We start from the raw sequence: 23,856 nt of genomic DNA, 5'->3' as shown, positions 1-23,856 counted from the left end.
CAGCCAATCAGAATCAAGGAATGGAACTAGCCGTTTTAGAATTCTGTTTAAGGGACACTATCGCAGTTCTCAACATTATCTCTATATTTGTGAGCAGCCATGACATTGAGCAGTCTTCTTTATGTTTATGAAACGCCACCACAGTTGTCCTTGTTAGCTGTGTTTACAGCAAAATAGTGAAGCATGACTTCGGATAAATATTAAACAGGTTGATGGTAGTGGGGGCCATAGTCCATAATGAGCGTGCCAGGCCAATGTTTGCCTGCAAAAATGCATCCTGGGAATTGTAGGAACATCGAGAAAGGGAGAACTACCGTATATCAGAAACGGGAATGATCTCTGTAAGAGTGGATTATACCGTAAAGATTGTCGTTTCTATAAACTATGGTATTCATCAACAATATACTGAAATGCACAATGGTGTGATAGTGTCCCCGTAACTTAATATAATATAGCACTTTCCCAGCCAAGAGCACAAAGTGCTTCATCACAGCAATACAATAATAAGATCAATGGAACAACACAAACACAATAAAAGGCAGTAAAAGATTATAAAAACAGAGTTTTAGTGATTATTAAGGAGATACAACGTGATAAAAGTGGACAAACTCAGAGAACCTCATTTAGAGAGCTTAATGCAGCTAGCGTTCAGGATGATTATATTTCTTATATTCCTGCTTTGACTCTTACTCTTTCATTTAATTTTGACATTAACCTTTGATTTACCGGTAGTCATAAAAAATAATTTAGTTTTAGTCATATTTTAGTCATCTGAAATGTTTTAGTTTTAGTCTAGTTTTAAATATCACAATATTTTAGTCAAACTTCTTTTTGGTCGACAACATTTTCACTGATTTTCACTCGGCTGCATGCTGAAAAGCGCAACATCCGAGCAAAACCAAACATAAAATGAATTGTCTTTTAGTTCTATACTGGATCTCTTCTACACTAGTACCTCACTATAACATTTAGTCAAGTTTTTATTAGTTTGACAATATATTTACACTAAGTTTTAGTCATGATAGCTTCGTTTTTATTTAGTTTTCGTCAGTGAAAAAGGGCAGCCGGCGAAAATCTTTTGTCACAGGTCGACGAAACGAACACTGCTCTTACTCTGAGGTGTATCTACTGTAGGCTTCCATGAAGGCCTGCCAGTTGTTCACCACCATGACATCGTAGAGGAGAATGAGGGCTGCCTGAGAGACAGAGAGAGACATGCAGATTACAGTCTGTTACTGCAGTAGTTCTCAACCTGTGGGTCGGGACCCCCGGGGGGTCCCCAAATTATTTTGGGGGGTCCCCAGATGATTAACTTCATGTGGAATATTGTTTTCTCACTCAACAAAACCAACATAAAGTTCAAGTGTATAGAGGGTATATACACGTTTTTAAAGTGACAATTTAAGGACCTTTTAATACCTCTAAAATGACAAATTAAACATTGGCCAAAATGTCAAATATTAGAGGCAAACATTTTTGAAAATAGACAATATACATCAAAATAGAACCGTGTTATACAAAATGTAACGCCTCAACTCTTAGTGCTCGTCAGGGTGGGGGGGGGGGGTCCCCCAGTTAAAATATGATTATTTTGGAGGTCGCGGCCTGAAAAGGTTGAGAACCACTGTGTTACTGCATGAGAGGGCATTGAGAGCCAAACAGAAACAAACAGAAGGAATAAAATAGTGAAATAAAAGGGTTCATTTGATCAGTCACTCACAGCAAAGTCATCAAAGTTGTTGGGCCAGTAGCCCAATTGTTCATAAGTGCCACACTCCATGCTGTAGTTAGTGGTCTCCGTGGTAGAATTGGAGAGAACACTGGTGAAACACAAATAAACAGGTTATACAGATTGCCAAGAGAAGACAAAGTTAAACTCAGTGGAGCAAAGTGCAAATGGTAAAGTATCTCAAGAACTGAAACACACTTGTCTTCAGAACTAACTAGAGAGAACAAAGCTGCATACAGGGTTCCCACACATTTTTACCAATTAATTTCCAAAACTTTTCCAAAACATTTCCAGAATATTTAACCCGATTTCCAGGACTATATAACAATAATTCAGCTCAATAACGAGTCGCTTACTCCTATGCGCAATGCCCAAAGACAGGTAGTGTATGCCAGTGGTTCTCAAACTTTTCAGGCCGTGACCCCCGAAATAATCATATTTTAACTGGGGACCCCAGCACCCTGACGAGCACTAAGTTGAGGAATTTTCACAATTTCTGCCTCTAATATTTGACAATTTGGCCAATGTTTCATTTGTCATTTCAGAGGTATTAACAAAATCAATAACCAAAAACAATGCACAGCTAATCTTTCCTTTTTTTTGGTCAATTCCCAAACTTTTCCAGTACTGGAAAAATATTTTTTCAAATTTCAAAATATTTCCAGGAATTTCATGACCGTGGGAACCCTGTGCATAGTACTTGAGAAGTAACATACGTAAACACAGGGTAGGAAATGCCAAGACTGTGCAACGAACAGATAAGTAAAGGAACCTTCTGACATAACACTTCCAGATGCATTCTGTACCAAGAGCTATCTCTCACTGCACTGGGAAATTGATACCAGTACACACTGTACAATACATACCAGGTTTCTGGTGTATTGTATTTGGCAATGGTATGGTATTTGGCAACTTACAAGATCAGAGAGTTTTATTTTTTCGTATGGGGTATGGAAGGGTGCCATACCCTGGATCCAGGGGGGAAAAGAAAAGTTACTTTTAAATATAAATCCACGAATGTCTCTTTGTCTATCTGTGCTGGTTATTATGTTGTTAAATTACATTAAAATAACTACAAATGCAAAATTTAACAAAATGGTCACTTTAACAAGGTATATAATTATATTCTCCACACTTTTATTCTCCCCATCTTGACAAGATGGTATATTCCCAGGTTCCGCAGGTCAGCTGCACAGGTGCAATGCATTATTGTTAATTGTGGCACGTTTACTAACATGCCAAGTTTAGCTGCACTTGAACAACCGTTCCAGGCTGCCATATCCAGCTCAAGAAACAGTAGAAACGGGGAATAGAATGTACTTCTTAAAATAAATGTATCATGCCTGTTGCTAAGGTATGGCAACCAGTCATGTTGCCATACCTTAGCTTTTTCTGAACTGACGCCACTGGAGAAGAGAAGAGAAGAGAAGAGAAGAGAAGAGAAGAGAGGAGAGGAGAGGAGAGGAGAGGAGAGGAGAGAAGAGAAGAGAAGAGAAGAGAAGAGAAGAGAAGAGAAGAGAAGAGAAGAGAAGAGAAGAGAAGATTCAGCATTTTAGTATACCTCGTAGGCGGGGGTTTGATGGCTCCCTCAAAAAGCCAGATTCCAAATACTGCGTATGCATAGTAGACCACCTGCAGCATGAGAGAATAGGAGTTCTCTTATTACATTTACAGATTGTAAATAGTTTAAAAAAACATAAAATCATCCTTATTTCTTAATGTCTGTCTGGAAACGTAGCACACACACTCCAGTAGGCCAAGGAAGAACCTCTACCCCAGGGGTGGGCAACTGTGATGATGGCGAGGGCCACTATATTTCCACCTTCACTTCAGAGGGCCACATTGCATATTGCTACCTCCTACTTTGTCATTCTAGTATCTCATACAAAAGAAGCAAAAAACAGCAGATCTACAAGCTCAAAACGCATCCCGCTGCGATGCCTTTTGAGCTTGTAGATCGGCTATTTTTTGCTTCTTTTGAATTGGAATCCTGAATAATTTTGTTGTTATTTTTTTATTGGAATCCTGAAATGTAACATTTTGATTTAATTTCAAACATATTTAAAGGAGCTATAGTCAACTTTTTCATTGTAGGGCCGACACTTTGTTTACATCCTAGTCTATAGACTAGAATGTAAACAAAGTGTCGGTCTGACAATGGCCAAAATGATTATTTTATCATTATTTTACACTTTTTGTGGTAATTTGTGAATAGAAACACACATATATGAAGCTTATTTTTTTATAAAATATTTTCGAAACATTATTTTTATTTTAGCATCCGTTTTTCAAGAAAAAGTTGACTATAGCTCCTTTAATTATACACTCATGTTAACTTTATGAACTTGAATACAAATACATTGGACATAAAAAAAAATACATTTTAATACTACTATACTAGTCATTAAGCTACTAATATAGACTGACGGAATTAAAGCAGGTCATGACTGGAATCAATAATAGATCAGTAATCCGGTATTAACCTGTGGGCCGCATTAAGTGAAAGTGGGGGCCGCATGTGGCCCCCGGGCCGCCAGTTGCCCATGTATGCTCTACCCTAAGATCAAAAGGTCAAACAAATCAGATCACACCTCTGGAGTAATGTGATCAAGATTATCGTCAGATTTGTAATTCTCCATTCCGATTGGCTACAATAATTGCTTTGCGCGATCGAAGATTTCCACAAATCATGAACAGTTCTGGCCAAAATCACATGTTGACGGGCCTCTAAAAGTCGCAAAGCTAAAATATATTCCACTAGAGTGTTTTACTTTCAAGCTACCAATCATCTGTTAACCAAATAAATCCTACTGTATAGTAGGGCATTTACGAATAGCAATTTTTAGTATTCGAATTATTCAACCTCAAAGTATTCGAATAGTCGAATATTCGACAGGACTGGCCAAACTGTCAAATATTAAGTAAGCAAGAGGTGAACATTGTGAAAATAGCCGATCTACATGTTCACAACGCCTCGCGTTGCGAGGCGTTGTGAGCATGTAGATCTGCTATTTTCACAATATTTATCTGTGGAATCGAGTCACATTAAATGTAATGCCTACAATTCCAAGTGCTTGTCAGGGTTCTTATGACTTCCTATCTAGCCAAGCTTTATAAACCATGAAGAAATATATATACAGTATTTTTAAAGACAAAACAATAAAAAAATTATAATAATAAGCGAATATTCGATTTCGGTGAACAACGTCGAATAGTGACTTTGATATTCGAATATTCGAATATTTGGTGAATGCCCTACTGTATAGTCTACTGTACTTTGTTGATCAGGGTATACGTCCCCAGAGATCTACTCAGTCCCTGCCTTTTTTCCACTCCACACCAAATCTCTTCGCTGACAATAGCCTATCTACAAGCTCACAATGCGTTGTGACTTATATATTTGCTATCTTCACCTAATGTTCACCTATATGACATGCCCAGAATAGGTACATTATGGTTCAAGTGGTTAAAGGACAACTTTGTTTTTTTACAACAAGGGTTCATATTTAGATTGTAATCAGAGAAAAGAAAAGGAGTGTTAAAATGTTTTCATTTGCTTTGTTCTATTGTTTTATCACGTTTACCGTGCTAAAATGTGGAGCATGCGTACGCATGGGGGCATGCGTACAAGTGGCTAAATATGTCTTTTTAGACACAATAAGCCAGCAGTTTCTTTATTGCTGTTTAAAGTAACACTTCTAGCCCCCATAAGTCCAACCATGAAAGGTTGCGTTGTATCTTGGGAATGGGCTTATTCTGTGTAAAATGACATATTTAGCCACTTGTACGCATGCCCCCAACCACTGAAATAAGAATCTCTAAAACAATAGAAAGAAGTAAATGAAATCATTTTAATACTCATCTTTTATATTCTTTAATTACAATCTAAAATATGAACCCTTGTTGTAAAAAAACAAAGTTGTCCTTTAAGGGTATGGTTCATTTGCTTCAAATGGTGTATGTGTCAGGTGTTAGATCATTTACTCACCACCAGTACTCCTGCAAAGGCACGAAGGTTCTTCACCAAGTCTAACAGAGTGCTGGCGACTAGAGCCATGAGCTGGAGAAGGAAACAAACCACAACAACCACAAGGCAAATAAACAGCATGAATGTATTCGTTTATTGGTTTATCACCCATTGCACGGTGACTTGAGCCATCTGTTCTAAGAGAGAACATGTCTAGTAGTGCGGAAAAACCTACCCTCCACTACTGAAAAATATTTTGAGGATTCACAGCAGTGGTGGGCAACTCTGATGAGGGCCACTATATTTCCACCTTCACTCCAAAGGGCCACATTGCATATTGCTACGTCCTACTAAGCAAAAAAATAGCAGATCTACAAGCTTGATGCGTTTTGAGCTTGTAGATCAGCAATTTTTTTGTTTCTTTTGAATTGGAATCCCAAATAATCTTTTGTTATTTTGAACTGGAATTCTGAAATGTAACATTTTGATTTAATTTCAAACACATTTAATATACTCGTGTTAACTTTATGAACTTAAATACAAATATATTGGACATAAAAAAATACATTGTAATACTACTAATATACTAGTCATTAAGCTACTAATATAGACTGACGGAATTAAAGCAGGTCATGTTTGTAATTGTAACTGCTGAAATCAATAATATATTCAGTATTCCAGTATTAATCTGTGGGCCGCATTAAGTGAAGGTGGGGGCCGCATGTGGCCCCCGGGCCGCCAGTTGCCCATGTATGATTCACAGTAACCAACCATGTACAGTAAGTAGCACTTCATAGCTGCACTACCAGGTGTATTGTGATGGGTGTTACCAGTGGTTCCCAAACCGTTTAGCCTGTGACCCAAAAGAGACATTTTGGGCCCAAACTAGTGAAAATAACAGATCTACGCATCGAAAATCTACAAGCTCACGATGCATCGCGGTGACAAATTGTCTCAGTTTATTTTTAATGTATGAAAAGCTGTATGAATAATAATTAAAAAAAGAAACAAACTAAAAAAAAAAAAACCTCGGTTCGAAGTGAAGCGGTGAATTTTTATTCTATGTGTTCTAGAGCTATGATATCTGTGTTCTAGATCTATACATTCTGTGTTCTAGATCTATACTTTCTATGTGCTTTAGTAAAGCCCTATATTTTTATGAATTCTGAATGAATGAATGATTTTGTCTGGAGGGCCAAATTGGCATGTGAAGCTTGACCAATCCTCAATTGGTCAAGCATGCACGGGACATGTACGGGACAGACAAAATTGACCAACCAGATGGACGGGACATGTACGGGACAGACAAAGCCACACCTTGGAAGCGGCTTTCACCGCTTCAAAAAAGGTGCTATTTACTCGCGGCCAACAAAAATCGGTCCGCGACCCACAATTGGGTCCCGACCCACTGTTAGGGAAAGTGTGTGTGTTGGGTCATCATATACCACGTAATAATGCTCATCTCATGGAGACCTACCTTGATGTCTGGGATGATACGTAGGAAGCGGAAGACAATGAGCATGTTGACCAGACGAACCATCTCCCACAGGGAGACGTGACTGTGAGCTGCTGGATCCCTGTTGCAGTTTGCACGCAAACACACACACACACACACACACACACACACACACACACACACACACACACACACACACACACACACACACACACACACACACACAACCAGGGGTTATCAATATGTCCATACACGGACGAATTCCGTGGCAAATTCAAGATTTTGTTATATTTTTATATGATATACATTCTTATTTAAAATTTAAAATTAAATAATGTTCTTATTTTCTTCAGAATAAGTATGACACTGATTTACTAGTACCTACTACGATGTAGTTACAGATCTAGCAGGAAGTTTCATGGCCTAGTCATTACAGACAGAGTGACGGTACATAAACAAACATATATGCAAGCACCACACAATTTCAACAGTTTCACAATTGCCCTATGACTCAACAATTGAGCAAGACTTGGAACGTTGCCCTGTGTTCGTCCGTCGTGTGTTTTGAAACCAAATGAAACTAAATGACACCCTCAAAAGTTAAATATCTATCCATTTGATTACCAACTCCCCATCATTTAGCTGGGGACCACCTGGAATGACTTCAAGGACCACTGGTGGTCCCCGGACCACTGGTTGAGAACCACTGCCTTAGACCACTAACCCGCTGACCAACCACAGACATCCGTTAGAGCCAAGCCAATCAGAGAAGTTCTCTGAGGCGCCCTACACACAGTTGCGACAGCTATCGTGTCCGTGTAGTCTGAGATTGAGGGGGGGAGGGGCGGATCCAATGCATTGTCAATGGAAGGTTGTTTGGTTTTTTGTCGTTGCCGTGTCTCTTGGCCAAAAGACAGCCTGTGGTTGAGCTAGAGACACGGCAATGACAAAAAACCAAACAACCTTCCATTGACAATGCATTGGAACTCCCCCCCATTCTCAGACGATACGGAGAAGATGTTTCACGCATATGTGTGAGTCCGGCCTGACAAAACCTGGACATGCTGTGTGATTCAGACCTCCGTTCGCTGGAATTGTTGATGTAAGACCTGAGCATGTGAGACTCTAGGAGGGGAGGAATAACTTCCTCACTAACACGTTTCCTCGCTTTTTTTGGTGACAGGCCACAGTTATTGGTTATTTATTCATTTGTCTCATGACCTTTTTTTTTTTTTTTTATGTTTTTTATCCCACGGTTTTTGTAACCCATTTTTCTCACCCGGTGACTACCTAACCTGTAGTCCTGGTTTCCGCTCTACCCCTGCCGCGCCAGGGGACATTGGGGAGCACCCGGCTGGCTAGGGGGAGGTAGTATAGAAACCAGGACTACTGCATGTTTTTGTGTGAGGGCCTATTCTGTAGTCGGGGAGCCACAGGCACAACATTTTAGAGGACCTGTGATGTCATGACGTACTTTCTATTTTAGTTTAAAACTTTTAGCTAAAAACGGCCCCACAAAACTGTGAAAAGTGATGACTCATCACTAAAACATAGTTTTGTGGGGTCTGTTTATAGCCCCAGGAATGTTTTTCATGCAAAACCAATGCTTGCAATGGATTCAGAATCATGAAAAACCCTTAGTTTGACCCCTCACATGCTACTTAAGCATATTTATTGTTGTATTCTTTTCCCGTCTAGTGAAGTCAATGGGACAGTCAATATACAAATGGCTCCCCGACTACTTGGGCCATAATATGTCAAATCGACCAGCTTCATCGGGAATCATCTGCTTACATTTTGCTAAGAGATACGTTACATATAGTTTAATTTATATTATTTTGTTTGTAAATTAATTTTCTCCATTGACTTGAATGGGAAAATGCAAAAATGTAACTTTTCCCAAATATGGAGATGACTGACATCATAGATGTCTGACGTCATGGACCACATGAGATTGGCACAGTATGTCCATATATGGGCATTCCAAGATAGGGCTTAATATTGATGACATCAGGGATCTGAGTTTCCCGCTGTACCGCGCTGCCATGCCCGTAGATCCCGGAAATGTAATTACCTTTAATCATTATGAAACGATTAAAAGTATGATCGCAGATTATAGCCGATTCTGACTCTTTAGGCCCGCCTCCTAACTGTATCCGGCCGTATATTTACTAAGAATAATAAACTGGAGGATATTTTAACTTACCATTCAGAATATGGAAGCCTGTAAGTGGCAAGAATTATGATCTGGAGAGTCTAGAAAAAATAAAAGAAATGCAAGGTATTAATCTGTATGAGAGATTAAGATAAATTCAACAACGTACATGCAAGATATAACAAATTATATAATTTGTTAAATCAAAAACGAGGGTCTGTTCCCTCAATACAATGTCAAGCACCACACAGTAAAGACCTTTACAGTCCATTTGGATTCATTTTTATATTCTCACAGTTAAATATTAACACGGATGCGGAGCACGGCCAGCGCGCAGTACGGCGCTGAGCGGTCATAGCGATTTCGATAATTATAATGAACTAGAAGCTCGTCTAGTTGGCGCCCTGGCCAACTCGGGAACAATGTAAATAGGGAATGAATGCCCCGCGCTTTAATGCAAACCTCATTATACCTGGATATCATAGGATCTGTTTTGACCATCTGTTTGCGTGTGTCCATTTATGCCCATGTATGGAGATATCTGTCTGTCTACGTCCATTTTATGCCCATGTATGGAGATCTCTGTATGACCCGTATTGACCATCTGTTTGCCTGTGTCCATTTATGCTCATATATTTAGATATGCGGCCGAGTGTCTAGTCGGCGACCTGGCCAACTCGGGAACGATGTAAATAGGGAATGAATGTACCGCCCTTTAATGCAAACCCCATTATACCTGTTGTCATAGGATCCGTTTTGACCATCTGTTTGCCTGTGTCCATTTATGCCCATATATGGAGTTATCTGTCTGTTTGCCTGTGTCCACTTATGCCCATATATGGAGATCTCTGCAGACACAGTGCCGGTTCCGGAAAACTCAGATGTGGAGCTGATGTCAGACATCAGCTCCACATATGGGCGTCCATTTTATGCCCATACAGTATATGGAGATCTCTGTGAATGCCCTACCCTTTAATGCAAACCCCATTATACCTGTTGTCATAAGACCCGTTTTGACCATAATGTTTGCCTGTGTCCATTTATGCCCATAGGAACATCAAAACATGTCATATTGATGACATTCAATACGTAACCATGGCATTTTTGTTGACTCATGTGGTGTACGTGATGTCAGAGCCTTTTATGAAGTGATGTCACAATGAGTCAGCGTTTGCACCGATTTCCTCCGGAACAGCCTGATGTCAACAATCAGCCCCGCATAAGGAGATTCCGAACGTTTCGCGCCGGTTCGGGAAAACCGCGCATCGGGTCGGGTCGAGGCCCGGCACTGCACTCCGCGCCACGGCGGGGAGCGCGCGTGCCGAATCTGAAGCCGGTGGGACGAACGGTTCTCGAGATACGCGGATTACAGACAGACAGACAGACACACACACACGCAGACAGAGACTTCTCGCATTTATAGATAGATAAGCTTCAACAGACTAGTTCACATGAACGATAATGATGTAACTAAGAGATTCGATTGGGTAATATATTTTAAATGGGCAGAATTACAATTAAACATTACAATATTATGTTGACAGCCAGCCTATAATTCCACAACTTCCTACCCAAGATGCACTGCGCTTTCTCTCTTTCTCTCTATCCTCTGCCTGTTTCAGAGGATTAAACTAATACATTTTTGGGGGGGAAAATCCCTGTTTTGCAATGTAACTCTTGTACTTTTGTGTTCCCTTTTTATTAATATCACGTAGATGTTTTTCTTTTGGTACTTTAAATAGCAATAATGAGGCTATGAAAAATATTCCCCCCCATTCACTTCCATTATAAAAACAATCTGCCCTGGCTGTTTTGTCCCACCTAGTAACAAGAGCAAAATGGGGCGGGATTTGACAAAGAGTGAATTGTAGTAGCAGTGTTACCAGCAGCAGGAGGGTGAGGAGGCCATCAAAGATGTTGTTCCGGTAGGACACGTATCCCCTCCAGCCGAAGGCAAACATCTTCAGGGACATCTCCAACAAGTAGCAGAAGATGAAGCAACAGTTGATCACCTGAGAGAGAGAGAGGGTTGAGGTAGAAGCTCAGATGTACAACTGTGCCAATCTATTTAAAGTGACTGAATCCAGTCAGGGAGCCAGTGTAGGAAGGCAAGAATTGGGGAGACGTGATCATACTTCCGTGCCCCTGTTAAGGGGCGAGCGGACGCATTTTGGCTAATGCCAACATATGAGTGCACTACAGTGAGCCCCCATCTTGTTTTTCCTTTCACCAGACTCGCCATGGTCTTTACTTTTCCTTGAGGATCTACCATGTGGATTGTACCTGTGATTATACCTGCAGAGTTACTGCTCTATGGGGACTATGTGGTTGAAGCTGACAATGCGCCAATACTATTCTTGCACCTTAATGTAAATATCATGTTCATACCTGCAAACATAGTTTGTGCACCTCTAACCTCATGTACATGTACACCATGGTTCCCCAATTAATTTTCCCCAAGGACCGAATTATATAGGGTACCAAGCCGAGGGCCACAACATTGCAGGGGGCGACGGTGGCGTTCCGGCTACTCCAGCGACAGTTTTCGTCGTTGTCGGGTGAAAATCTTGTATGTCCAAAACCTTTCGTTTTGAATTTATCATTTTAAAAATGATTTAAACTAGTGAAAACAGCCGATCTACAAGCACACAACGCCTCGCGGTGCGAGGCGTTGTGTGCTTGTAGATCTGCTGTTTTCACTACTTTTGTGCGACGACCTTGTACGAATTGTGAAAGAACGTACAAATTTGGAGATACGAGATTTCCACCCGACAACGACGATATACTAGTGTTGTTGCTGCTCTTATACCACCATTATTACTGGAGTTGGTGGGGGCCAGACAGTAGCCCCCCGCGGGCCGCAAATGGCCCGCAGGCCACCTATTGGGGAACCCTGATGTACACTGTAGATACGTGTATATCGTCACTGTCAAGCAGAAACCTTGTATCATTCTATCTATGTTTTTGGGTAAATTAAAGCCCTATTTCATCATACAAGAGTGTTGCACAAAAGTAGTGAAAATAGCAGATCTACAAGCACACAAAATACAGTTAAATGTGCAGTTGTTGTTGGATCACAAGGTTGTTGTTGGATCACATCACCTGTAGCCTCTGAAACCCAGGCTTTTATTTTGGCGATTGGAAGAAAAATGAAAAGCCTGTACATCACAGGTCACATCACACCAGAGCAATTTCAGCAATGTTTCTCAAATGGTCAGACTGGTTTTAACCAGCTGAACCACCAGGGGTTGCTACTTGGCCTCCGCCTTTTTTTTTTTTTTTTAACTCTATAGCAGGGTTCCCCAATAGGCGGCCTGCGGGCCATTTGCGACCCGTGGGGGGCTACTGTCTGGCCCCCACCAACCCCAGTAATAATGGTGGTATAAGAGCAGCAACAACACTAGTATATCGTCGTTGTCAGGTGGAAACCTCGTATCTCCAAATTTGTACGTTCTTTCGCAAAGTAAAGCCCTGCTGCATCATACAAGGCTGTCGCACGTGAAAACAGCACGTGAAAACAGCTGATCTACAAGCACAAAACGCCTCGCACCGCGAGGCGTTTTGTGCTTGTAGATCGGCTGTTTTCACTACTTTAAATAATTTTAAAAATGATAAATGCAAAACGAACGGTTTTGGACGTACAAGATTTTCACCCGACAACGACGATATCTGAACTGTCGCTGGAGTAGTGGGAACGCCACCGTCGCCCCCTGCAATGTTGTGGCCCTCTGCTTGGTACCCTAGACATAATTCGGCCCTTGAGGAAAACTAATTGGGGAACCCTGCTCTATAGGAAATCTCTTTGATGAAAATGGTGACCTAGAAGCTGCAGTGCGTTTTTAGCTATTTACGCAGACTGTTGACTTGAGCTCAGTACAGAGGCTGTAAAATGAACTATTTGAGTAGAAGAGATGGCTGCCTACCTCCATGTAGTAATCTTTTCTCTCTGCGATGGACTTCTCTGAGTTCAACACCAGAATAGTCTGAAATGCACACACGCACGCACGCACACACACACACACACACACACACACACACACACACACACACACACACACACACACACACACACACACACACACACACACACACACACACACACACACACACAGAAAACACAATTACTGATTACTGAGTGTTTGATTTGTATGGCGTGAGTGTATGGCGTGAGATGCATGAAAACGGTTACACTCTTTTCACCTGTACATATTTTGTTCCGATTGTATTGTATTGTGTTGTGTACACTTCTGCTTTGGCAATGTAAACGTATGTTTTCTCATGCCAATAAAGCCCTTTGAATTGAAATTGAATTGTATGTTGAGGTATGTGTGTGGGAGCATGTTTGTGTGCATGTGTAAGTCTATATACTGTATTAATTGCGACCGTAGGTCGCATTTACTATCAAACCCTGCACAAAGTGTCAGTCCGTCAGTCCGTCAGTCTGTCCGTCTGTCTGTCACACCTCACACGTCACACTATTGCCCTGCTCATATCTCCGCAACCGTTGCCCCGATCCATGCCAAATTTTGCACACACGCTCCTTGGCTGCCAAACTACAACCTCCAAGGACCCCCGGAGCTCCAGATGTAAAAAAAGACCAAATGTGCAAAAATGACCAAATCACCACTCCAACATGGCTGCTCACGGGGAATTCCCGGGGACCACCGACTCCTGGTGCTCCAGAACGGATGCCAAAGTGGTGGCGCCCCCAGTGGAGGACCCCCTCCACTGCAGCTCACATAAAATGCCGTAACTCGGGCTAGGAGCGTCCGGGAGAGCCGGGGCCGGTACCTATTCGTCCACCAAGGCAACGCGGAGACCCCACCCCTCATTTCTCACATGGCCCTCTTCTAGCGCCACCATGAGGCCGATTCTTGCAAAACACATTTTTGGACACTGCTCCTACAGATTTTGCCCTAAAATCACGAAAATCACTACACAGTATGTCTACACTCATGTCATCAACATGGATCAGGAAGATTTTGGCAACACACATTTTTGCCCTATTTGTGGAGATAAGTGACCTACGGTCGCTTATCTCCCGATTAGGGAGCCTTACTGGTTAATTCAGCTATAATTCAGCTCAGGTAGAATATTAATTTTATCTATTTTCAAATAGCCTATGTATAAAATAGGGTGAAAGTGGTTAATGTATGTTTTATTGCGACCGTAGGTCGCATTTACTATCAAACCCTGCACAAAGTGTAAGTCCGTCAGTCAGTCAGTCAGTCTGTCTGTCACACCTCACACGTCACACTCTTGCCCTGCTCATATCTCCGCAACCGTTGCCCCGATCCATGCCAAATTTTGCACACACACTCCTTACCTGCCAAACTACAACCTCCAAGGACCACCGGAGCTCCAGGGACCCCCAGGTCCCTGGGGGACCCCCAGATGTAAAAAATGACCAAATGTGCTAAACTGACCAAATGACCACCCCAACGGGGCTGCTCACGGGGAATTCCCGGGGACCACCGACTCCTGGTGCTCCAGAACGGATGCAAAAGTGGTGGCGCCCCCAGTGGAGAACCCCCTACACTGCAGCTCACATAAAATGCCGTAACTCCGGCTAGGAGCGACCGGGACAGCCGGGGCCGGTACCTATTCGTCCGCCTTGCCGGCGCGGAGACCCCACCCCTCATTTCTCACATGGCCCTCTTCTAGCGCCACCATGAGGCCGATTCTTGCAAAACACATTTTTGGACACTGCTCCTACAATTTTTGCCCTAAAATCACGCAAATCGGTACACAGTATGTCTACACTCATCCCATCAACATGAATCTCTCCCATATAGCGCCACCTCCAGGCCGATTTTTAAAAACACATTTTTGGACACTGCTCCTACAGATTTTGCCCTAAAATCACGAAAATCACTACACAGTATGTCTACACTCATGTCATCAACATGGATCAGGAAGATTTTGGCAAAACACATTTTTGCCCTATTTGTGGAGATAAGTGACCTACGGTCGCTTATCTCCCGATTAGGGAGCCTTACTGGTGTAGTGTGTGTGTGTGTGTGTGTGTGTGTGTGTGTGTGTGTGTGTGAGAGAGAGAGAGAGAGAGAGAGAGAGAGAGAGTGTGTGTGTGTGTGTGTGTGTGTGTGTGTGTGTGTGTGTGTGTGTGTGTGTGTGCGTGTGTGTGTGTGTGTGTGTGTGTGTGTGTGTGTGTGTGTGTGCGTGCTACACTGCAGACTTACGCATATGCAGATGACATTGATCAGTGCCATTGCGTTGCCCACCAGAGTCACATAGTAGTGGCTGAAGACCACCTGAAGCTTCTGCAAGACTGGGGACTCATAGGGAGGCAGGGGAGGGTGCTGTGGAGAGTGGACACACACACACACACACACACACACACACACACACACACACACACACACACACACACACACACACACACACACAAAACGTTATAAGTTCACCCACACCACTTGATGTTACATGTTAATATGAAAATATGAAACCTGTATGATCACTAAACCACACCGTGTCAGTTAAGCAATATTACACGAGAGGGTGTGCATTAACACTGGCATGACAGCCTTGCCGCAGGAACGAGCCGACAGGCGAGTTCCGTAGGTAGGGCTGAAGTGCCAGATAACCGTGTTTATGCAGACCCTCGAGTGTAATATTGCGATTATACAACTGTTGCCCTTAAAAAAACACACGTCAACTTCATTTCATTGTAATTAAAATATTCGATAGGAATTTGTAATTTTTTAATGCCACATTTAGCTACTATGTCCCTGAACGTCACATGAAAACCGCTAGCCTAGCCGCCTAGCATAGTGTAGGGAGAGAGGAGACATCTGTTGTATAATATACAGTAATAGTACCTCTTTGATGCGGTCCTTGTCCAGCTCGTCAAACAACTTCCTGAAGTCCTCTCGCTGCATATAACCAACTTCTGAGTGCTTCCGTGCCTCCTGGAAAAGCAAGAGATTTGAACAGTGAGCAACACCCAAAGAAGCACAGTGAGTGAATCAAGGTCCCCAATGCCTTTTACAATGTAGGCATTTAGCAGACGCTTATCCAGAGTGACATACAATAAGCAAGGTACATAAAATAAGCAAGGCACATACTGTACTATACATCAAATGCAGAGAGACAGTGTAGTTAGAGCAGTGTTTTTCAAACATTCAAATCTCAAGGTCTCACCTTAACTCTGACAGTGTACAAATGGAACCAAATGGACCCGTCAGGGTTCATTTGGTTCCATTCGTACACTGTCAGAGTTACAGACTTGTAAGGATCAACTTGGACCCCCATAAAGGAACCCGCAGAGTCCCTGGAATCCACTTTGAGAAGTACCTCAGTAAACTAGGATACAAGGTAAATAATGAACCTACTGTAGCGTCTGTCTACATAATAACATGGTGGTCCAAAAAACCAAGCCTAAGCAACAAAAACAGACTTTCAACAAGACTTGTCATCATGTGCATTATCGGAATAATCCTTCTCATTGTGTTGAAGATATAATATGCTCTCATTTGGTCGTCACCTTGACGATGGCTTGTCTGTAGTAAGACTTCATCTGGACCATCGCCATCACATGCAGCACTTCTTGCACGTCCACGCGCTCTCTGGAAGTAACACAGCACACAGTCAGATCAAATACACATCCACGTGTGCGTGTGTGTGTGTGTGTGTGTGTGTGTGTGTGTGTGTGTGTGTGTGTGTGTGTGTGTGTGTGTGCATAAACATACGTATCTGCGCGGCTGGCACCCTGGCAGCTGAGGACTTGAAAGGCGGCCCTGATTCCCAACCGCCTCCTGATGATTGACGTCTGCATGGACATCTGGACCACGCCATGGAGAGACGGACAGACAGGTAGAAGATGGACAGACATGTAGTCAAGAAGATAGAATGAAAAATGAGTGACAGGCAGTGAGTCTGACAGACAGAGGCCGGGGGTTTTAGGATTAGTAACCATGTTTTCTTTTTTTTCTTTTTTTACAAACAATTATAGTAGATCAATCATAAGTAGCAGTTGTACTGTAACTGAAAATGTCGTACTCCCCCATTAGCTCAATGTCCTCTCAGTGAGGTTTTCATTCATATGTTTTCTTTTCAGTTTCTTTTCACAGGTTCCCCAATAGGCGGCCTGCGGGCCATTTGCAGCCCGCGGGGGGCTACTGTCTGGCCCACACCAACCAACCCCAATAATAATGGTGGTATAAGAGCAGCAACAACACTAGTATATCGTCGTTGTCGGGTGGAAATCTTGTATCTCCAAATTTGTACGTTCTTTCGCAAATCATACAAGGCCGTCGCACAAAAGTAGTGAAAACAGCAGATCTACAAGCACACAACGCCTCGCACCGCGAGGCGTTGTGTGCTTGTAGATTGGCTGTTTTCGCTAGTTTAAATCATTTTTATAATGATTTCACCCGACAACGACAAAAACTGTCGCTGGAGTAGCAGGAACGCCACCGTCGCCCCCTGCAATGGTGTGGCCCTCGGCTTGGTACCCTAGACATAATTCGGCCCTTGGGGAAAACTAATTGGGGAACCCTGACTTAGACACTCTAGGCTTAGTAAAACGGACCTGAATTGCACTGTACTTGAGTTTTTTTTTTCCATCTACACCATCTCTCTTCACTAAAAACAGCATATCTGTTTTGGTGAAAGTTCCCCAAATTCAATTATCCCCCCAAACATGCTGGGGTTAAAGTGGTTAAACTTCTAAGTATCAAGTTATTTCCAGTCTGTGACATACTGTACTGTATTTTATGGGGGAAAGAATTACATATTTACGTACCGTAATATAGCATACGGTTTTAGACTCACCAGAAGGTATCCTCTGAATTGATTATAGATGATGGCTGTGAGTAAGTTCATTAGGAAGTAGGTTCCTGGAAGGAAAAAGAATACAACTTCTCAAACTCTGAATAGAAAAGTGGATTTCATAGCTTAAATATTCAGGATAGGCCTACTGTACCCTTTTCCATGCCATGTGTAAGTACGCTTAAGTTATCAAGGCTTACCGAATACACTGAACGTGATGAAGAAAATGGAGTAAGCTCTGTTTAGGGTGTAGGCAGGAATCATCACTATGACAAGAAGGGAGAAGAAAATGGATTACAGGATGCTCACTCAAAGTTTAAGACCACTGAATTATAACATTTCTGCATGTTTAACTGTACATGTACAATAACATCTAGATCCTGGTCAGCAATTGTGAATATTCCTAAAAAGAATGTCCAGGTTCGAGAATAAATGTGCTAATTCATTTGAAATTAACAATAATTATAATTTTTGTCCACTTAGTCTGTTCGCTGTCTGGCAGTTTTTTATACACCATACAGGAAAACTGTCTCACAGAATGAAACGAATCTTTCACAAAATATGGGCAATGGTCTTTGATTATCCAATCAATCCATGTTGGGGGGTAATTTGGCCAAGATCAAATGTTATGAAAAGGGTTCAAATAGACCCTACGTATCCATGTGGTTCCATTGGTACATGGATGAAAGAGGGGCTTTAATTCCAGCAGCAGTTTGCATGTTTGTCTGCTACCCTTCTTTCGACTATGATTTTGCTGCCCTTGCAGTTTGGCTCTGTGCTGAAGTTGGAGGATGTGCGTTATCTTTGCCTTAGAAGGTCTAAACACGACCACTGACCCTAGGTGACCTAGCCATCCTGTGTTTGTCCTACTTGACTACATAAAGCATATATTGGAAACTGGCAGCCCGGGGGCCACATGCGGCTCCCACCCACCTTCATTTAATGCGGCCCGCAGGTTAATACCGGAATACTGATATAATATTGATTTCAGCTGTTACAATTCCAAAAATGACCTGCTTTAATTCTGTCTATATTAGTAGCTTAATGACTAGCATAGTAGTATTAAAATGTATTTATTTTATGTCCAATGAAGGTATTTGTATTTAGGTTCATAAATATGAGTATATCACTAAATGTGTTTGAAATTAAATCAAAATGTTACATTTCAGGGTTCCAATAGAAAAATAACAACAAATAATTCAGGATTCCAATTCAAAAGAAGCAAAAATAGCCGATCTACAAGCTCTGCGATGCGTTTTGAGCTTGTAGATCTGCTATGTTTTGCTTCTTTTGTATGAGATACTAGAAAGCGACAAAGTAGGACGTAGCAATATGCAATGTGGCCCTCTTAGTGAAGTTGGAAATATAGTGGCCCTCGCCATCATCAAAGTCGCCCACCTCTGACTTAAAGCATATACACATCGATATATACTTCACTGACCGGGGTCCCCTCCTTTTTTCTCTCTATAGGCCTACACCAAATGTCTTTGCAGAAAATAGCCGATCTACAAGGTCTAGTGACCTACAATAAATCTACAAGTTCTGAGCTTGTAGATTAGGTTATTCTCTCTGAATGTTCGCCTGTGTTCGTCGAACGTTCGCCGGGGAGCTACCGGTAGGTTTATGCTGTTTATACTGCATGGGTTGGTAGTTAGAACTGGTACACATTATTGTGTATCATTATTTTATGCTTTAACTATTGAAAAATAGCATATATACAAGCTCACAGCGCGGCACCGAGTGCCGCGCTGCGAGCTTGTAGATCTGCTATTTTTGAAAAATCGTCAAAATTTGAATTTTGACCCGATTCTATAAGTGTCTTTTGAGTCCTTCTAAGATTTTTTTTGAAAAATGTTTCTATGTCAGCAATCTGGTCAGCCATCGTCAAAGAACTACTATGTCAGTGGTTCTCAAACCTTTTCATGTGAAGGACCCCCAAAATGATATTTATTTGGCCACGGACCCGCATCTCAAAATATCTAGTTCCAGGGACCCCCCAGAAGCAAAATTTGAGTTACAAACGTTCGCTTTGAAAATACATACATTCAAAGATTTGCACACATTTTCACGACTTTTAAAAAAAATAGCAGATCTAGTGCCGCGCTGCGAGCTTGTATATCTGCTATTTTTCACCGGTTAAAGCATTCAATAATTCTAGGCCTAAACGGGTTAAACGGATGGTTTTGGTGAGTCATATAAAGAGTTGTGAAGCTGCTTTACCATCAGGGTTGTTGGCCGTGGTGAGCAGCACAAGCAGGGACGTGAGCGACACGGTCATGTTCCTGAAATACAACTCCCACTCCCCGTTCTTCTGTGGGTCCTGGAGGTAGAAGAAAGGAGGAGTGAGTGGCAGCGTTGAACCACTGCGATGCACCCTGTGCGTGTGTGCGTGCATGCTTGTGTGCGCAGAGATGGGCAGTATTTGAAATACATATATTTGAAATACGTATTTGAAATACTTTTTTGAATTTTGTAATTTGTATTTGGCTGGGATGGAAAAAAATTTATGTAATTTGTATCAAAATACTTCCAGGTCTAGTATAAATACAAAATACTTTTTCAATGTCATTTTATTCTCAAATGGACATATTTTAAACATTCACAAAGGTTTAAACTGTACATTTAGGCTGCCTGCTCCAAAGACAAACACCCTATTATGGTCAATTTATTCTTAGAAATTCTGAGAGGCAATTAATTTATTACTTGGCAATCAATCTATAAAATTACTAATCATTGCATCAATTTTTATAAAATGTATTTCATGTATTTTCAAAATACAAAATACGTTCTCAGGCCTGTATTTATATTTTGTATTTTGATACATCTTTTGACCCAGCATTTGTATTTTGCATCAAAATACTTTTCAATGTATTTTCGCCCAGGTGTGCGTGCGTGTGTTCGTGTGATTACATATTGTTGTTGCTGGGTGGAAACCTTGTATGTCCAAAACCGTTCATTTTGCATTTATCATTTTTAAAATGATTTAAATAGTGAAAATAGCTAATTTACAAGCACACAATGCCTTTGTGTGCTTGTAGATCTGCTATTTTCACTAGTTTTGTGTGTCTTGTATGATGAAGCAGGGCTATACTTTACAAAAAAATCAAACCTCGGTTCGAAGTGGAGCGGTGAATTTGAGCAGCTGTACCCTATGTGAGTGAGTGAGTGAGTGAGTGAGTGAGTGAGTAAACTGTGCCTGTGAGTGAGTGGTGAGTGTGCCTGGCCTGCACAAAACAGCGCCCCTCCTTTAACTAGTGTGTTGTGTGTGGCCACTCAAGGTATTGCCAGGCTACGGACACGGCCACCCAGCCAGCCACCCACCCACATACCCACGGACATACCTGTCTATTGGGAGCGCTTTCACCGCTCCAAAAACAAACATTTTTAAACGTGGAGATATGAGGTTCCTGCCCTACAGTGACGATGTGTACCGGTATGTGGAGTGTCAGTTAGGAGTGATGATTGGTTTACACTTCCATCCACATTTCAGTCATGGTCTTTTGGTTTATTCTTTGTGAAAAGGGCTATTGACAATGACATCAGAGCCAAATAAATAAAAATTGAATCCAATTCAAATATATCCTGTGTCTACCTTTTTAACATTTCCTTTATGGCTGCAATATTTCCCTAAAATAGCAATTCTGGGTCAAAGCACCCATCAACAGCAGACTGAACATGTAGTACAAGCTCACTGATGTAGGTCGATTGTCCATGTGCTGTACAAAGCTAAATCTACAGTGTGAACGTTATTATTCATTTGGGAACTCAAGAGCGTACAAATGTAACAAAATAATAGCACGCATTTACGCGTGTTTCCTAAACCCACGCGAGAACTTCTAGGAGTGGCTGAAATCCACATGGAGGGTGGATAAAGCATAGGGATAAAGTCAATAAAGACATGAAGACAATCTTAAAACTGAGAAAAGCCTGCATTTGCACAATGCACAGCTATTAATGTGTCACTACAGTGCTCAACATATACTGTGCTAAACAAAAAACCTGAAACTTACTTTGTACTGTGCTTAAAAAAGGGAAACTTTGTAACTTTGCAAAAGAGAAAAACGTACAGAGAAAGCTATTAATTTGTCACTACTGTGCTCAAAATAAAAACTCTTACTGATTATCAGTTACATTGATTGTTATAGTTTGGATTGTAATGAACTAACACTGTGCTTCTATTCTGTGAGAAATCTTATTACACGCTATTTAGCAACAGTAATAACTTTGTGTAATGCTGCACAGTGGCTTTGATAATTGCCTCACGAACATACGTTTGAATCCCCAGAAGGTGCCCCCTAGCTTCTTGAACGTGAACCAAGAATGTGATTGTCTCTCAAACTGCCATATACTCTGCCAGCAGCAGAAATGCATTGCTGCTTCATCAAAAAACAAAAAAGCAATCAATATTCACTTTCCACATATAAGATATCAGTTGTGTACGTTGATCAAAGCGATGAAGTTGGTATCTTTCACCGCGGATCTTGAATATAGACATCCAGGACCACTTTGAAAAGTGTACCATATACCAACGTTTTCAGAAAGCAAAGCCATAAGATAGCATTGTGGTTCCACGTGTCATGACTACACCATCACATTTGCTTGTCCTTATTGATCGGCATTGATCATGCGTCTCAAGATACCTATATGTGTGGTATCTGGTAACTTTAGATTAAATAGCATGCCCTCATATAGACCAGCCGGCTCCTTATATCACATCATCCTTATATTCTCACTTGATAGTGCAAAGTGCAGTCCTGTCCTCCACGGCCTCATTAAGGCAATGCTATGATGTAGTTGAGAAAAATGTTACCATCACTTAATATGAATACTAGTTTAATAATATTATGTTAGAGCAGTGTTTCTCAATCTTTTTGGGCTTCAGTACCCCTTTTTTCTGATTGCTGAATCCAAGTACCCCCTTTTTATCGACAACATTTTGATTAAAATAATACTAACATCAAAACTCCAGTTTTTACGTCAATATGTTGAAAATAAGGGACAGTTTTCTGTTCAGTAAAAGTCAACATTCTTACTTAACTAATTGGGTTTAAAGCTTTACATAGCTTTAAACCAATGTTTTATCATTGAACAAAATAAATGTTGCCATTTTCCATTTTCTCTGAAGTATACCCCCTGTAGTGCCTCTGCGTACCCCTTTGAGAAACACTGTGTTAGAGGGTGCACTACCATTGCTTTTGGCCAGGTAAAAAGGTGTGTGTTAATATCCTCATTTCTATACTACAACTAATGGTAATAAAGCTTTAAGTCTATTTTCACATCAGGTGTAAAAGTGTGGGTGAAATATATATATCTTTTGTACAAGTCTGTTAATATGCGTCGGTTCAGTACAGTGCAGCAGAGGCTGTGTTTTCAACATCCAGTTGATGCTCCAGAGCATGCGGCTACAGTATAATGGCTCTTTGGGCCGTGGCCAAAATAATCTTTCTATATGGAAGCTGCTGAACGTTTTCTCATAAAACTGTGGAGATGAGATGGCACAATTTCGGATTTTTAAACCGCAGTAGGCCTTGTCATAGATTGAAACATTGGGTATATGCAAATTATGATGAACCCTTAGCCTCTCTGTTAACCATAAGAGCTCCTGACCGTTTCCACCTCCGGAATACTCTGAAGTACAGTAGATAGAAATAGATTTAGCCTATACTGTATGCTTTTATATACAGTAATTGAGCTAAAGAAAGTAGCAAACATATTATTTGTGCACACGGTGTATGCTATTTGTTCCTTAGCAAAGTCCT

At 41.4% G+C, this 23,856-nt stretch overlaps 1 protein-coding gene across 3 annotated transcripts in view; it reads right to left on the bottom strand.

Moving 5' to 3' along the window:
• The window catches only part of tpcn2 (two pore segment channel 2), a 53,546-nt gene that overhangs the window by 6,816 nt on the left and 22,874 nt on the right, over window positions 1-23,856 (bottom strand). For all 3 annotated transcript variants that reach the window (XR_013962195.1, XM_080729885.1, XM_080729886.1), the window contains exons 8-22: window positions 20,318-20,417; window positions 18,298-18,363; window positions 18,101-18,165; window positions 17,017-17,108; window positions 16,812-16,893; window positions 16,147-16,236; window positions 15,508-15,627; window positions 13,231-13,290; window positions 11,191-11,319; window positions 9,359-9,408; window positions 7,174-7,273; window positions 5,718-5,789; window positions 3,291-3,361; window positions 1,721-1,820; window positions 1,114-1,196 (exon numbers count right to left, since the gene is read on the bottom strand). Coding sequence is in view for 2 of the 3 variants with exons in the window: in XM_080729885.1 (XP_080586011.1) it covers window positions 1,114-1,196; window positions 1,721-1,820; window positions 3,291-3,361; window positions 5,718-5,789; window positions 7,174-7,273; window positions 9,359-9,408; window positions 11,191-11,319; window positions 13,231-13,290; window positions 15,508-15,627; window positions 16,147-16,236; window positions 16,812-16,893; window positions 17,017-17,108; window positions 18,101-18,165; window positions 18,298-18,363; window positions 20,318-20,417 (1,280 nt within the window). In the remaining variant the exon portion in view is untranslated. The remainder of the gene's footprint in view (window positions 1-1,113; window positions 1,197-1,720; window positions 1,821-3,290; window positions 3,362-5,717; window positions 5,790-7,173; window positions 7,274-9,358; window positions 9,409-11,190; window positions 11,320-13,230; window positions 13,291-15,507; window positions 15,628-16,146; window positions 16,237-16,811; window positions 16,894-17,016; window positions 17,109-18,100; window positions 18,166-18,297; window positions 18,364-20,317; window positions 20,418-23,856) is intronic.

Source organism: Nannobrachium achirus, assembly GCF_963921795.1.
Source record: "Nannobrachium achirus genome assembly, chromosome: 7".
Classification (NCBI taxonomy): domain Eukaryota; kingdom Metazoa; phylum Chordata; class Actinopteri; order Myctophiformes; family Myctophidae; genus Nannobrachium; species Nannobrachium achirus.
The sequence above is the reverse complement of the archived record's forward strand: the minus strand, read 5'-3'. Positions and strand labels throughout refer to the sequence as shown.